General features: G+C 34.1%; 1 protein-coding gene across 1 annotated transcript; it reads left to right on the forward strand.

Annotated features, from left to right (window-relative positions):
- Window positions 1-4,412: 4,412 nt before the first annotated feature.
- Window positions 4,413-6,052, forward strand: dio3b (iodothyronine deiodinase 3b). Its single transcript, XM_042746838.1, has one exon. It carries the CDS (start codon window positions 4,607-4,609, stop codon window positions 5,426-5,428), a length of 822 nt encoding a protein of 273 aa, XP_042602772.1. The 5' UTR covers window positions 4,413-4,606; the 3' UTR covers window positions 5,429-6,052.
- Window positions 6,053-17,865: the final 11,813 nt, after the last annotated feature.

The raw sequence follows: 17,865 nt of genomic DNA on the forward strand, positions 1-17,865 counted from the left end.
TATTATAAATAAATATATTTAATTTATAAACATAACATATTTTTAAATATATATTGTATGTGTGTGTATTTATATACACATAATAAATACACACAGTACATATATTATGCAAACAAAAACTTTTATTCTAGATGCGATTAATCGTTTGACAGCACTAATAATAATATAATTATATGACTATTTTCTAATTATTCCACGACATTACAATGGTTTCATTTGTCAACAATAGTTAACTATATTAGTCAGATTTAATTAACTATGAAAAATGCTTTTAAAGCATGTATTAATCTTAGTCTGTTCAAATTTTAGCATTTATTTTAACATTTAATAATATCTTCAGAAAGTTGAGTCATTCTGATATATTGCTTTCGCAGCATCGCATGCAAACGCAATCATGCCAAAAATCACTTTAAACTGCAATGAAGAAGTTGATTGTAAATTCTATTATTATTGCTCAGCATTAACAGCTTGCACACTGTGTGTTTTGCTCTATTATTAGGTCTGGAAGATCACACTTGACCTCATGTTACGCTCACGTCTCTCGGCCAGGAACAGCGTTACCCAAAAGCATCACAAATCTACTCCACACACTCCTGTTTCTTGGAAAAGCTGGCCTGCTTTCAGTCTACAAATACATGGCTCACTGCTGCCTGTCCACTTCACTTTCAAGATCTTCGAGATGTCTGACTGTCTCTGGAGTCCACGGCAAGGACATTTTTACGGTAACAACCGTGTTTTTGTTGAAAGGAAACACGGACTCGGCTTGGCAGGAGAGACTGTCGAGCTGAATAACAGCGTTTGTTTTTCGAGGAATATCAGGTTTTTGGCCTGGTGTTAGTGACAGACCGCATGAAAAACTGAGCATCTTAAAAAAAACATGAAAAATAGCTGATGTCTGTGGTCTGCTTGTATATCATATTTCAGTATCTCTGACTTTGTTTATATAACATCTCTGCTCAATTCACCGGCTCGAAGAACTGTATGTTTTTTAATATTTGCATCTTAAAGTCAACATGTGATCAAAACTGACTCGTAGTTATGAGAACGATTCATCATTGCATGATATTCCAAATGCAAAAATCTGATGTAACTTTACAATAAAATCCCATCAGCTAGCAAAAAACAGACACTATATATAATAATAACTAATAAACATCACCATACTTGCAAGTTTGATTGCTTATATTATGTTTTCTCAAACATTATATTTATATATGCAAATGAGGCGTAGCTAATTAAATATGCATGCATTAATTTGCATACATTTTCAAAACATTCATCTGAACACTGTAAAGACAGATTCTGAATTCATGTTTGATTTTGTTGATATATTAGAGTTAAAGGTTTTTCCAGAAGGGATTTGGGATTTTTCTTTCCATCACTCCATAAACTAGAAAATACTCTCAAAAGCTGTCCAAAAAATAAAATGTTGGGCAAATGATATAAGAGAGAGACTCAAAACTAAGTTTTGGTGTATGTAAGCGCTGCTGACTTGGAGGAAAAACTTTAAAGATATGTATTATAAATGCGGATTCTTTCCACTAATTAAAAAACAACATGATATAACTTTACTATTGTTAACAAAGATTCATAAGTTCTGTAACAAATGTTTTGCTCATTGTGAGTTTAGGTAAGTAAATGAATAAATAATCTCTCCATTGATGTGTGGTTTGTTAGGACAATATTTGTCTGAGATACAGCTATTTGAAAATCTGGAATCTGAGGGTGCAAAAAAATCTAAATATTGAGAAAATCATCTTTAAAGTTGTTCAAATGAAGTTCTTAGCAATGCATATTACTAATTAAAAATTAAGTTTTGATATATTTACGGTAGGGAAATTTACTAAATATCTTCATGGAACATGATCTTTACTTAATATCCTAATGATTTTTGTCATAAAAGAGAAATGTATAATTTTGACCCATACAATGTATTGTTGTCTATTGCTACAAATACACCTGTGCTACTTATGACTGCTTTTGAGGTATACATGCATTGTTCAGCCAATTACTCTTGTAATTTTCAGCAAAGTTAGCATGTTTTGACATTAATGAGAGCTATAAAATACCTCAGAGGTTTTTCAGTCTTCCCGGAGATACCTGATTAAAAACGATTGATCTGAAAAACTGTGTCAAGCATTGTATCACAAGGATTACATGGAAGGGATTTTCTTTACAAGGTATGTAGTGTTTCCCCTGTAAATAGGTTTCCGTGGAATAGGTAAAGTTAGGATTTAAGCTCATTAGCTTATAAGCAACACTGAAGCAAATGAACAGTGCATACAATACATTCTGTAAGGATCATGACATTCTGGCTGGATCGCTGGAACCTGCATTCACATTGCACATAAGCTTGTTTATGCTCCTGAGAGAGTCGGGGTTTAATCCGACTGCTCACACAATGCAATATATATACAACCGCACATTTAATGGCATTTCTATATTTGCTTCCCTTGTTTGGGAATGTCATAAATTGATTTTGTGCATGCCTTGATTTGTGCTTGTGTCTTTTGCTTTAAACGTCACACACTGACTCCTCTGTGTGCATTAGTGCATGCTCATAAAGTCATTTGAGACTGCTGTCGGTAACGTGACATTATTTAAAATCAATGCACTTAAAAGTACCGAAAAGTAAAGATTGTTTCATCTCTTTTTCTCTCAGTTACACCATTTTGGCCCATTAAGATGCATTTCTTGACACAGTGCATTAAAATGTTTGAGATACTTCATGAAAACTGCATTATGCATGCTTCAAAACTATCATTTTTCATGCTGTCATAACTAATACCTCTCTCATCATTGTATAGGCTAGATGATGCATTAAAAACACCAATGCATTAAAAGTGTCATTTGTCAAATAATCTAATCAAATAATCATTTGTCATCTATTTCAGCACTTATCTCTCCCGCCAGTTTCACCAATGTTTTTAAGAAGCACTTTTACATAAAGCACTATCACCACTAATGCATTAAAAATCACAAATGTCATGTCAAATCATGAAAAACATCTCTGCATCTTTAAACTTTATCGCAAGTTCATAAAGAAGCTCCTGACACAATGCATTACGAAAATTCAACAGCCATTTGTCAAATAATCTAACATCTATCTCAGCATCTCTCTTGACTCCACCAATTATTTGTTTTTCATTAAGCAGCATTTTTGCGAATGCATTTAAAGTGCAACTGCTGTATCAAACAATCTGACATGTATCTCTGCTTCTCTCTTTTGATTTGACCATGGCAAATATTTAATAAGAAGCACATCCTGCATTAAAACCACCAATGCATTGAGAAAAATGCAACTGTCACATTTCACGTGTTTACAGAGAAGCGTTTTTGATGCATGCCAAAGTGGAGATGTCAAAAAATCTAACAAGCAGCATGTTGTTGTTGTTTTGACTCCAGTTACTGAAACATTTCAAGAAGCAATTGTTGACTTGATTCATTAAAAACACCAATGCATTAAAATTAATTGTTTATTAAATAAACATTTGTCTCAGCATCTCTCTCTCTCTAATGTCAAGTTTTAATAAGAAACACCTCATGCATAAGGAAGCATTAAAACCAGCAATGCAACTGTCATGCCTAACGATCTAACAGCTATCTCTCTGTCTTGATTTCCCCATTGATATAAGAAACATGTCCTGACGTGATGAATTCAAACCACAAATGCATTATGCAACTGTCATGTTGAACAAATATTTGTCAGCATCGAGTGCTCACCGAGAAGCGTTTTTTGAAAAACCACCAATGCATTCAAACATGTTTATCAAATAATCATGTCATGTCTCAGCATCTATCTCTCTCGGCTTCACGTCATGTTTAATAAAAAAAAAAAAAAAAGCATTAAAACCACCAATGCATTAAAAATGCAACCTTCATGACAAACGATCTAACATCTGTCAGTAGTGTTCAGTAGTGTTCAACTGTGTGTGTGCTGCACTAAAACCACTGATGCATTAAATAAAAATGCAACTGTTTTACATCTCTCGACAGTTTAACAAGCATGACTTGCGTTGAGAAGCATGTCACGCATTAAAAGCAGCAATGCAACTGTCATGACAAACGATCTAACATCGGAAAGTAGCGTTCTCTGAGAAACATTTGTGCGTGTTGCATTAAATCCACCATCCACTGCTACATCAAACAATCTAACATCTCTCTCCACAGTTTAACAATCATTCTCTCATCTCATCACTCTATCTTTCCGTAGACTTCACCAAGTTCACGTCCAGAAAACGCCACTGTCAAGTCAAACACCTCTGTCAGCATCTAGCGTTCAGCGGGAGGAAATCTTTTTTTTTTTTTTGTTGACGCGATGCATTACAAGCACCGATGCATTCCAAAGTGGAGCTGTCAAACAAGCAGCGTGTTGCGCTCGCTCTCTCTCCTCCAGACAGAACAGGAGAGTTGACGGGAGGTAATCCCCTCCATGTGAGGAGGAGGCGGCACGGGTGCGGAGGCGGGCTGTTTTTCATTCAAATCCTTACTAGTCCTATAAAAAGCGGAACTCGGAGCTAGAAAGAAAGAGAGAGATAGAGATAGAGAGAGGTAGAGAGAGAGAGAGGGGGAAAGCGCGCAGATCGACACGGCTGTATCTGTGGGGATGGAGATGCTGCATGGATCCGCAGGTGTCCAAACGGCGCTGAAAAACGCCGCCGTGTGCGTAATGCTGCTGCCGCGCTTCCTTCTCGCCGCCGTGATGCTGTGGCTCCTGGATTTCTTGTGCATCCGGAGGAAGGTGCTCACGAAGATGCGCGAGAGCGACCTGAGCAGCCCCGACGACCCGCCGCTCTGCGTGTCAGACTCCAACAAGATGTTCACGCTCGAGTCGCTGCGCGCCGTGTGGTACGGCCACAAGCTGGACTTCTTCAAGACGGCGCGTCTGGGCGGCGCGGCGCCCAACACCGAGGTGGTTCCCCTGGACAGCGCGTCGCGGAGAGGCGCGCAGCGGATCCTGGACTACGCCCGCGGGAGGAGACCCCTCATCCTGAACTTTGGGAGCTGCTCCTGACCGCCGTTCATGACGCGCCTCGCGGCGTTCCAGCGCGTCGCGCGGCAGTACGCGGACATCGCGGACTCGCTGCTGGTGTACATCGAGGAAGCGCATCCTTCAGACGGCTGGGTGAGTTCCGACGCGCCTTACCAGATCCCTAGGCACCGCTGTCTGGAGGACAGACTCCGCGCCGCGGAGCTCATGAACCGCGAGGCGCAGGGGAGCGCCGTGGTCGTGGACACCATGGAGAACTCGTCTAACTCGGCGTACGGCGCTTATTTTGAGCGCCTCTACATACTGAAGGACGAGAAGGTCGTGTATCAAGGCGGCAGGGGTCCGGAAGGCTACCGGGTTTCGGAGCTCAGAGACTGGCTGGAGCGCTACCGGAGCGATCTGGAAGCTTCGAACGCGGAGACGGTGGTGCACGTTTAAGGCGGATGGATGCACGGATGTTTTCTTTCCCTCAGCCCGACTCTCCCCTGCTGAAAAAACAAAATATATATAGACACCATCACAGAATGTGTAATGGTTGTACTGGGTATATTAGCACACGTACGTCTGCAAGATGTGTATGTTAATGATGCTGTGTGAGATGTCAGTTTTACATGCATTCTGAATGATAAACATCTTAAAGACATCTAATAGATGACATCTAAAAGGAAACGTCCTATAGACGTATTGCAGATGTGCAAACAGTCTAAAACAATACGTCTTGCAGATGTAAATGCAGACGTACTGTGCTATCAGGGGATTACTGGGAGACGTACTGGTTTAAATGGAAACAGTAATGGACCCTGTGGGTTTCTACTGGTAATTGGTCACCTTTTATTGGTGGCTTGTTAAAACCATTAAATCCTAATGGAATGTGTCCCAAAACGCACTACAGAAAACCATTTTTAATGGTTAAAAGTTGATGGTTTGTTGTTGAAACCATTTGAATGTCTGTGATGGTTTCTATTGTGTTTTTCAGCAGGGTCGTGTCCTTATCAAGTCGTTGGCTGCATTTCAAAGCATACACTCTTAAAAAATAAAGGTGCTTAAGGCGAGACACTGCAGGTGAATAGGGGGAAGATTAATTAACTAATAGTCATCGCCTTACCCAGTTGATTACATTGATAATTGCAAACATTTTTATTTTTTGTAATACACGTTTTCAAAAATGTTAACTTTAAATATGCAAACGAGGCATTGTTTAATGAAATATGCACTAATTTGCATAAATTTCTTGCACAACAATCTAAAAGTCAGTTTCAAAATTCTCGTTTAGATTTTTTTTTTTTTTTTTGACATTTTAAAGTCAAATGTTATTACAGAGGGATCTCATGTTTGTCAGAAAATACTTAAAACAGACAGAATACGATATATTCTCACCATTTTGGAGGGAATAAAATGTTGTAGGCCTATATAATCAAGTAAATTATATATGAACAAAACCCTCTGTAATTACCTTTTGGATGTTTTCTTTCCACTAGTCCGAAAAAAAAAATCAAACTTGACAGGTGCATGAAAAACAGTGTTTGTGCCTGCAGTGTCTCTTCCCTTAAAGATAAAGGTTTTTATTGGCATCAGTGGTTCCACAAAGAACCTTCACCATCCATAGAACCTTTTCATTCCACAAAAGCTTCTTTACAGTGGAAAAAGGTTCTTTAGGTTATTAAAATTTTATTTTTTTTATTGAAATATGGTTCTTTTAAGAACTGTTCACTGAAGGGTTCTTTGTGGAACCAAAACTGGTTCTTCTATGACATCACTGTGAAAATCCCCCTTTGGAAGCTTTATTTTTAAGAGTGTAAAAGGTTCTTCACAGCGAGGCCATAGAAGAACCAGTTTTGGTTCCACAAAGAACCATCTCTTTCATACTTTTGTATAATCCGAAGAACCTTTAAAGCAGCTTTTGTGAAACAGGAAGGTTCTTCAGATGTTAAAGGTTCATAATGGAACCATTTAGACAAAAAAAGCTTCTTCTATGGCATTGCGAAGCACCTTTATATTTAAGAGTGTAGCGACTCGATGTTTGCGAAAAGTTCCATTATAGATCGTTTCGGTCGACACTTTCTCAGCTACATTGAGATGTTCTCAAGAAGGTCTTGATGGAGCGTGCATTGAGCCAGGCTTTTTTTTTTTCTGGCCAGGGGTCCACGCACTGTAAAAGCGTTTTCTCAGGTAACCTAGAAATGAAAATGACATTAGGTTACACCAATGAAAGCATTTTTAAGAGTTGCACATTTTACGTTTTTTACAGTGTGGACCCCTGGGGGCCCATGAAGGTACTCCAGGAGGAGAACAGAGTTTATACAGGAGCGGTGGTGGATGGAGGTTTTTTCAGCTCGATCTCGTGTCTTTATATCGAAGTCATTAGCTGTGTTCAAAACTCAGTGACTGTCTGTGCACTTCTTACACTGTACGTTACTTAGATCACGTTAGAAATGCTGTAGATGGCTCTTTGGAAATTACACACACACACACAAAAAGTTCTTGATATCTCATCACAGGTTCTGATCAATCTCAAAGTGTTTATTTTTTTTAAAAACTAGATCCAGGGTTTTCGACTGGGTGAGAAGAAATGCTGCTTAAACCATTTGAGAAAACACGGACTAATGATGCGCTTAGAATTACAGAATGCTTATATTTTTAATAATAGTGCTGTCATTAAAAATGAGCTTTCTATACTGGTTTTGTAAAGGTTGAAAACCCTTGAGCTAGACTATAAAACATGCATTTTGTGCATCTAGATGCGCAGCTCGCCAGGTTTTGAACACAGCCGTTATATCAGTGTCTTCAGCTGCTGCTACGGTCAAACACAATACTGCAAACGCTGGGTTTTAGTTTCATGCATACAGTTATCTAGACAGATGTTTATGTGACCGCATGATAGCTGTTGTGCTTCATCTCTGTTCTTTAGGCCTACTTGTTTCATGTCAATCCAACCTGGCATTTTATTTGAGATATTGCAGAAGCGGTATATCTATCTATCTGAAACATATCCTATTTTATTTTTGTATGGTATCTTTCCTTTGTGAGTGAGTGAGTGAGTGTGTGTGTGTGTGTGTATGTGTGCGGCCAGGAGGCCCTTTCATTGTACTCTGGAGTTATTGTGAAGATCGGTTTTTAAAAGGATTTTAACCAGAAAACCGATACTGATGTAATTTGACACTAGAGTACAGGACAGAGAAGTGGCCTCCAGACGTATTGCCAAATGTTGTTTTGTAAATGGTGTATATTTTATTGAACACTTTTTTAAATAAATGGTAGAGCACCCTCTAAATCGGGGTTATGTGTAATTTCTAGGCGAGTTAGACGCCTCGGATGAAAAAGAAAGAGTTGTGCATAATTAATACATTCCTGCAGGAATAATTGATTTATTGACATGCAAGATAAACTATGCTTTCTTGTGGCTGTAAGAAACTTTTGCATTTACAAACTAAATTTTGTTTTACATGCCAGACGCATACATTATCTCTCTCTCTTTATGTTTATAGGCTGTAAAACCTAAAGGTTTTAGCTTTTGCATTAGGAAATTGAGCTTATATTTTTAAAATATATTTATTTTTATATAAATTTAATTTCAAAAAGCAAACACACTAGCCATCATTTGTAGTGTTTGTTAAGCCATGCATCACTATTAATATTGCTGTAAATTAATATTTTAAATAAATGGTATAATATTAACACTTTTTTAATTAAATAAATGGTAGAGCACTCTTTAAATAGGTTTTATCTATAATTTCTAAGCGAGGTAGATGCCTCAGATGGACCTGAAATATAAAAATAAACAATCCTGTGAGATACGACATAATAATACATTACTGACAAATAAATAATTGATGTATTTCATTGACATGTGAGATAAATTATGCATTTGTTTTTGTCCAAACTATAATATTTCAGTTTTCTTTTGACATGCAAACATACATTATCTCTCATTATGTTCATAGGGCTGTAAAAGCAAAAACATTTAGGCTATTTTCATTTTAAGCTTATATTTTTAAAATGCATTTAAAAGGGCATATTTTAAAATTTAGTTTAAATAAGCATGCAAACGCTACACAATTAGAGGCGTTTCTTAAGTCAAGCATCACTATTAATATCGCTGTCTCTCTTTTTTAAATATTTAAAATAAATAGGTGAGTTCTAGGTAAAATAATTTAAATAAATATAAGGTAAAATAAATATTACAAACAATAATGCTTACAGTTTGTTTACAGCTGTCAAGCACTGCATTAAAATATAAAGTGTAATAGAAATATCTAAACATTTTTTTTATTTTTTTTATTTTGAAGGGTCATTGTGATCATAAACACAAAAATATTCTAACCAAAGGCAAAACAGAACAAGAACACGCTTACAGATTGGTCTGTTTTGAAAGCTGAAAGAAACATTGTATCAGGTATTATGTTTGGTAAGCTTAAATGTTAAAATGCCAAAGTTGCATCGAGGTTAAGTTGCTTTCTGAATTATACGGTAAGTCACTTAAACTTACCCAAATAAACTACATCTCTGCTCTGTTTCGCAGCCTTGCTCTCTGCTGCCTACATAGGCAACTAAAATAGAATGTTCTACATACTGTAGCATGCAAACGATACAAATAATTAAATGTAACACTCAAGTTTGACATCTAAGCTTTATGAAAGAATATTATAAGAATGAAAAGATAACTTAAATATAGGATTATAAATGTGTTGAAAATGTATACTCAACATTTCTCTCACTTTTGTTTTGGATATTTTTATTGCACTCATCATAGTGCATTCTGGGACTGGACTTAACACAAAAGAGAAATGCAATGTCACAATGTTATAAGACAGACAATGGGAGGTGTCTTAAAAGACATGTAGCATAATATTGCTTCCTGTTCACCTGCCTTTACACACACTAACTCTCAGAAGTTTGGAATTAAGATTATTTAGATTTTTTTGAAAGAAGTCTCTCCTGCTCACCTGCATTTATTTGATCACAAATACAGTAAAAATTATGAAATATTATTAGAATTATAAGAGTGACGCACAGCTGTATTTTCAGCATCATTACTCCAGTCTTCAGTGTCACATGATCTTCAGAAATCATTCTAATATGATGATTTGCTGCTCAAGAAACATTTCTGATTATTATCAATGTTGAACACACTTCATATTTTTGTGGAAACTGTGATGCATTTTATTTTTCAGTATTCACAGATGTATAGAAAGTTCAAAAGAACAGCATTTGTGTGAAATAGAAATCTACGTTGACATAAATGTCTTTCCTGACACTTTTGATCAATTTAATGCATTCGTTCTGAATAAATGTATTAATTTTGCTGTGTAAAAGATCTTTTCAGCATTTCCAACACTGATAATCAGAAATGTTTCTTGAGCAGCAAATCATCATATTAGAATGATTTCTGAAGATCATGTGACACTGAAGACTGGAGTAATGATGCTGAAAATACAGCTGCACATCACAGAAATAAATTACAGTTTAACAGAGTTTCACATAGAAAACTGGTATTTTAAATCGTAATAATATTTCACCATTTTTACAGTATTTTTGATCGAATAAATGCAGTCCTTTGTGGTCATGGTGGAGTATTTGGTGTTATTTAGTGTAGACTCTTTCTCTTTTTTCTTTTTGTTGTTTAGTATTTGTGTTGGTTTGGTGAAAGAAACAGAGGAAAGATGTCTTGTCAGATTTTCCATGATGTTCTTGTCCTTATCAAACAGGACAACACTCATCTGCTCTCTGACAGTCTCAGCGAATGTTTAGTCTGAGTGTTTGGGCCGAAATGCGTGAGGCTCGAGTGCTTCATGATGGCTTTTGAATGAGCAGCAGGCAATGTGATTACGGCCCACGTGATTTAATGTATTCAGTCCTCCTCGTTATCAGCGGTGCGAGTCGCGCTTTAATCTGCGATGCATGTTACTCTCAGCGGCCGCTCACTAAGACACCCCTAACCCTTCCGAAAAACAAGCACAAATGAGACTTTGCATTTGTTTGTTTTTTCACCTCCCATCATTCACAGTAAATGAGTTGTTTATAAGCAGATCAGTCTGGTTCTGCCTTCTGATTGGACAGTTGTTCAGCACCATAGAGACCAATTATTAACCTTAGTTTACAAAACCCTATATAGGGTCCCTAAACATTGATTTCTTCAGCTAAACAAAATAATAATAATAATAATAATAATAAACTTTCAAAATATAATGCAGTTTACTTGTTTGCATGTTCATTTGTGGATTATTTCCATTTGTTATTATTTTGGCATTTTATGACTATTGCATTTCAACATTTTTTTTTTTTAATTATTATGATTTGTTTGTAATTTAACTTAGCACTTTCATTTCACAACCCTCCTCTGGTTCTAATAGATTTTCCCAAATTTGGCTTGAAAACCCTGTTTTTGCATGAAGATGACATTTTCTGAATAATTTTATTAATATTTGTGGGGAAAATATATTAAAATAAAAACTAATAATAATAATTTCCGCTAAAAGCCTCCAACTAAATTATTTAACAAAAGTACCCTCTAATATTTTAAGTAATAATAAATGTTCAAAATATAATGCTTTTTAGTTGTTTGCATGTGTTCATTTGAGGAATATTTCCATTTATTTATTTATTTATTTTTACATTTTATGACTATTGCATTTCAACAAAATCTTTTAAAATTATGATTTCTATGCAATTTAATTTAGCACTGGTATTTCACAAACCTTTCTGCAGTTCTGCTAGGTTTTCCCAAATTTGTCTTGAAAACAAATATTGTATATACTGCATAAATAAATAAATGATATATTTTTAGCTAAATGTCTCCTACTAAATTATTTAACAGAAGTTAACTCTAATATTTTAAGTAATATTAAACTTTCAAAACATGTTGCATTTCACTTGTTTGCATGCTCACTTGTGGTCTTTTTCCATTTTTTATTATTTTGACATTTTTCAACTGTGCTCACATTTGTACCAAAGTGTGCAATCAAAAGTCAGATTTTGACATGAGTTCTAATATGTGTCGTTAAATTCTTCAATATCAAATAATTTCAGCTCTGAGTCCTTCTCTTTAGTTATTCCTGCTTAAAAGAAATAAACGAGAGTGGTTTATTCTGGAAATCAACAACAAAATAAGTATAAAAGAAGGAAAAGACGAGGTACTTGCCCACTTTTTCAGCAATTTTCCTCCTGTGAGGATTTTTCTCAATCATTGTTTCTACAGGTGTTTACAAATTCTAAATCTACAAACTTAATGAACTAAATCAACAAACTCACATATGAATTACAATATTTAAAAATATATATATTAAAAAATAATACAAAAAAGGCACAAAATACAGCACACTACAAGTAAATATAAGGAAATAATTCAGATTTTTAATGATTTAAGTCTCTTCTGCTTGTAAGGTATGTATTGTTTTGTTTTTGAGTATAGTGAAAATTGTGAAATATTATTTCAATTTAAACTAGCTGTTTTCTCCGTGAATATGTGTTAAAGTGTAATTTATTTCTGTGATGCACAGCTGTATTTTCAGCATCTTTACTCCAGTCTTCAGTGTCACATGATCTTCAGAAATCATAATAATATATTGATTTGCTGCTCAAGAAACATTTCTGATTATTATCAATGTTGAAAACAGTTGTGCTGCCCAATATTTTTTTTTTCAAAAGAACAGCATTTATTTGAATTAGAAACCTTTTGTAACATTATACATGTCTTTACTGTCACTTTTGATCAATTTAATGCGTCCTTGATGAATATATTAAAGAATATCCACAAAAATATTAAGCACAAAAAATCATTTTCAACATTAAGAAATGTTGACTGGAGTAATGATGCTGAAAATTCAGCTTTGGTCACAGAAATAAATTACATTTTATAATACACTGAAACAGAAAACAATTACTTTAAATTGTAATAATATTTCACATTTTTTTTATTTTATTTTCGATCAAATAAATGATGAGCAGAACTTCTGACCAGTACTGTTTGTATATATAAAATAATTAACATATTTGTTTAAATAGCCATAAATAATTATAAACATTTTGTATTTAGTTATAAAATAATGCATCTTTGCATCTTTGATGAATAAAAGTATTAGTGAACAGTAATGTATATATGTGTGTGTTTAAATTTATATATATATTAAATTCACTGACTATAAAATAATTGATTATAAGTATAAAATCAATATAAGTTTGAGAGTGTAAGGAGACTCAGTGTATCTCTCTATGGGGAAAATGAATGGGATTTTTCCTTGTTAAACTGAACTGTTGAATAATGACACCACTGTCTGCAAACTGAATTTGACTTTGAAGACGTTCGCATCACTGATCCTATTTGCCTGTTTATCTCAGTTTTGAATCAATCAGCTTTGTACCGTATAAAGCACTACAGAAATAAACGTGACTTTTCTTCGTCGTGCTCTATTATGGATCTGAGTCAGAGGTGAACGCTGAAAACTCCCATGCAATCGTTAACTGCATCAACAACCTTTTAATATCCGTTAACAGCTATCTTACTTCTGCTATGATAGGTTTTGACCCTGTGAATGAAGTTCATAAAGACTCTCTCTTTCTCTCTCTCTCTCTCACTCTCGCTCGAGCTCCTGTAGAAGAGAGACAATATGAATTATTATGATGAAAGGTCACCAGATTAAAACAAAATGCCAGCTCTCCGGAGGCCTGCGACACTTTAAGCTCACTTGTGATTCTGCCGTGGGTTTGCCATTTGACAGATTGTGAGTGTGTGTTTGAAAAGCACATATACTTTCAGAATTAACTGATTATTTAATTTTTTTTTTTTTTTTTTAAATTGAGGTATTGTTTATAATATACAGTACACTATCAATTAAAAGTTTGGAATAATTAAAATTTTTCGATTTCTTAGAATGCTCACCATTTAATCAAAAATACAGTAAAAATTGTGAAATATTATTAGAATGTAAAACAGCTGTTTTCTATGTGAATCTATATTAAACTGTAATTTATTTCTGTGATGCGCAGCTGAATTTTCAGCATCATTACTCCAGTCTTCAATGTCACATGATCTTCAGAAATCATAATAATACATTTCTGATTATTAGCAATGCTGAAAACAATTGATATTTTTGTGTAAACTGTGATTTATTTTTCAGGATTCTTTGAAGAATAGAAAGCATTGATTTGACATAGGAATCTCGTGTAACATTTTAAATGTCTTTACTGTCACTTTTGGTCAATTTAATGAGTAAAATTATTCATTTCTTACAAAAAAATTTTTGTAAGTCATGTGTTTTATGTTTTCACCACGGAATAAAAATTTTGGTAAGGTCTAAGAATCCTAAATAGATATTTTACCACTGTTTGTTGTTACAAATTATGTAGGAAAAGTAATAGATTGATTTATGACAAGAGTGCACCTCAAAACATATACATCATAACAGGATTTCTGACCTTTGTCACAAAACTTTTGTTTCGTTTATTTTTTCCCCCATCACATGTTTTAGCAATCATCATAAACTATATATCATCTGAAAGCTTAAAACCTCAAAATTCATCCTGTGAAACCATTTTTAAATCAGACACTTCATAACCATGGAAATGGTGCTTTAACATATTTTAACAGGTTCCTCCCCCTTAGTGGGAGGAGTCATATTACAAAATGTATTACGGTCTTTTAGAATCAAAACTTTTTATGATTTTCACAAAATACATATTGTTGGAAAAGACCAGATACTCAAGATGCCATATTTGGTAAATAAAACCAAAAAATTAAAAATCCATAAAAAAAATTAAATGAAGTTTAGATGGCACCCGGTGGCTGTTTGTGGTATAACGCCTAAACAAAATTGCATAGGAACCTTAATTTTTTTAAATTTAAACTTCAATTTCGGAACACAACTTATTTAGACACATGGCTTCAATGTTATATCAATTTTGTATTAAAACCTATTTTGTAAAATATTTATTTTATATAAAATATGATAAAAAAATTATTTTCTTTACAGTAAATTTAAACTTCTATAACATTTTTATACTTCCATTTTTATTAAAAAGCTTCATAATTAAAGCATAAAAAATACTTCTTAAAGCATTACATATAAATGCTTTCAGTAAAGTCTTATGACGCTTGCTTTAACCTCATAAAGAGAATGATGCTGTTACTTTTTATAGTTGTCTTTATTGTCACTTTTGATCCATTTACTGCATCGTAGCTAAACGTTTAATGATTTTTTTAAACAGTTAAACGTCAAAAAAATGGGAATCAAATACAGTACTGATGGATGAAATAATAGCTTTCAGCGGCAGATTTCAGTGATGTAAGTGGACTATGCTAAATTGATTTCTCATGATGTTTCTATGTTTAGATGAAAGTCTGCGAGGAACGATTGCAAACAGGTAATTTCCCTCGAGTGCCGTTAGAGGAATCTGTTATAGCAATCATCCACAAACATCAGAAAAACACGCTCAGGGCCACAGAATCAATCAAACGAGGGGCCAGATTCACCTCGCGTTCAGGTCAACACACCAACAAAACATGGCCGGATTACGTCCTGAAGAAAACAAGGTCTCTCTGTGAGTCTGGTCTCCCCGTTTGAGATGCAAAAACTAGGGCAAATTCTCCACAAAATAACTCAGATTGGCTGAAACGAGCTAAGCAAATTAAGAAGCAAACAGGGCCAGATGAGGCTGTTGTTTTTGGCTGGATCTGAGCTCAGGGATTGTGCTCTACATTCGCTGAAGGCTTTCTGATCTTCAACCGGTCATATGATTACCTTGAGTCACCCCTGGATTCTGCGTCTCTGCTCATAATAGAGCGTTTAATTGGGTAATGCTTGTGTGCTGTTACACCAAAGAGCCTCCACTCGAGGTCAGTTTACACGTGACGCTTCTTAGATATCAAACTAACGCTGGGGCTCAATGGAATAAGTTTCAATATTTCTACTTCAAAATGTAACGCTTCATTCAGTGTTACTGTGCTTTTTAAATTTACTACACTGTTAAAACTTGTTGTCATTTTAACAGTAAAAGACTGTAAAATTGCTACAGTAAAAACCTGTTAACTGGTTAACAGTAAGTTTCCATACTATATTCGGTGAATAAATGTAATTAAATTTAATGTGATTTCACAATAAAATACTGTTAAAATTACGGTTTTTGGAAGAGAAAAAGAAAGCGTCTTTGTATAATTTACAGTGAAAAAACGTAAATTGACACTCGCAGAATTCCTTGCATGACACTTCATATTTTATGTTTTTTGTTGTTGTTGTTGAAATAACATGTTTCTTCTTAATTTTTTCTTATCAGTTGTGTACACTAGGGTTTAAATCTTACATCTAATTTTGTTAAATTAATGTTTATTGCATTATTTCAGTATCATGTGTCACCGCTATGGGGATTAGTGTTTGACACTGTGTGCACCTTCTACTGTATATATAAATATTGCTCTCCTCAGCTTGAAGAAAAGCTGTTTGTGATGAGCTTTGGTTCATCATGTGACTTTCTCATCACCACCTGTTTTTGGTAGTTATCAGTGCATTACAATGGTTCAAAACAGATATTAGTACTTCAATATGTTGGTTTATTAACATTACATCAGTTAATGAGATAACAGTATTTTATTGTGAATTTAAGTTAAGTCTGTAAAACCTAAAATGTTGTTACCATATTTTTTACGGTGAAGTTCTGGCAACCACAGCTGCTGGTATTTTTTTTTAAATGTCAATTTTTTTTTTTTTTTTTTTTTTTTTTTTGTAGTGTATTTTTTTTTGAGTGTGGTTTGTATTACATTTTTTTTTTTTTTTTTATGCTGTTCTGTCTGGCTTCAAGAGCAGTAATCTATTAATGAACAATATGATGTGTGAGTGTGTTACAGGTGTTTGTGTTAGGGACGGATCGTCACCAGATGCTATTGTGTAATGCATCCATCAGGAGGCCTGATGAATGACTGAAAGGAAATCAAAGAATGTAGGATTTCATTCTGTCTAAAAGCATTGGAAATCTTTATCTTTGAATAGCAGCTTTTACCGAGTCAAAGGTGAAACGGCTGCAGCTGCAGTGACAAACATGAGAAGTGCTTTTTACACATTTATGCATTTGCAGTAATATTTAAAATGATTTTTTTATTTTTTCATATTTTATGTTTTTATAATATTTGAAATATATTTTTAATAATATTACAAATTATTGTGTAAATGTAAAAAAATATATATAAATATATTTGTTCAATGACATTACATTTTAAATTAATACAATTGGAAAAACTATAAATGGTCACTGTTGCAAAATTAAAAAAAAAAAAGAGAAAAAAAAAAAAAAGAAAAATTTGTTTGATCAATGACAAAATTTTCCAGATACTTGTAAAATAGATTTTTTTATTTGGAATTTGGTAGTTCTAAAAGTATGTATTCAAAAACACAAAAAATGCAATTAAATATACTATAACATTTAAGATGCGATAAATTGAAAATAAAATAAAAATACGATTCAAAATTTAAAACTATAATTATCTTGCTCTGCGGATTTAGAGAACACATATTTTAGAGAACATAACTAACTTATAATACATAATTTTTCTCACCCAATATTTATTTATTGCTTCCTTCAATATGGACTTAAACAGTAAGATACCAAATAAAATACAAGATATTTTTCAAAACAAAAGATATTTATTCTGGAAAACAAGGCTGAAAAGAGAGAATCAAACATATTTTTGACACATATCATTATCTGACCTTTTGCTTCTCTGACTGGGGTTCGGTTGCCCAACCAAAATAAGAGGTCAGAGGTCAAAGGTCGTGGAACAAAACAGGGTCAAGATAGCATTAAGATTGACGTTCATCAGTTGCAACACCAACAACACAGATAACACTGACGCAGCTACTGACGGTGTGGACTGAAGATTCAGACTTGGTTTT

The sequence above is a fragment of the Cyprinus carpio genome, chromosome B20, assembly GCF_018340385.1.
Source record: "Cyprinus carpio isolate SPL01 chromosome B20, ASM1834038v1, whole genome shotgun sequence".
NCBI lineage: Eukaryota > Metazoa > Chordata > Actinopteri > Cypriniformes > Cyprinidae > Cyprinus > Cyprinus carpio.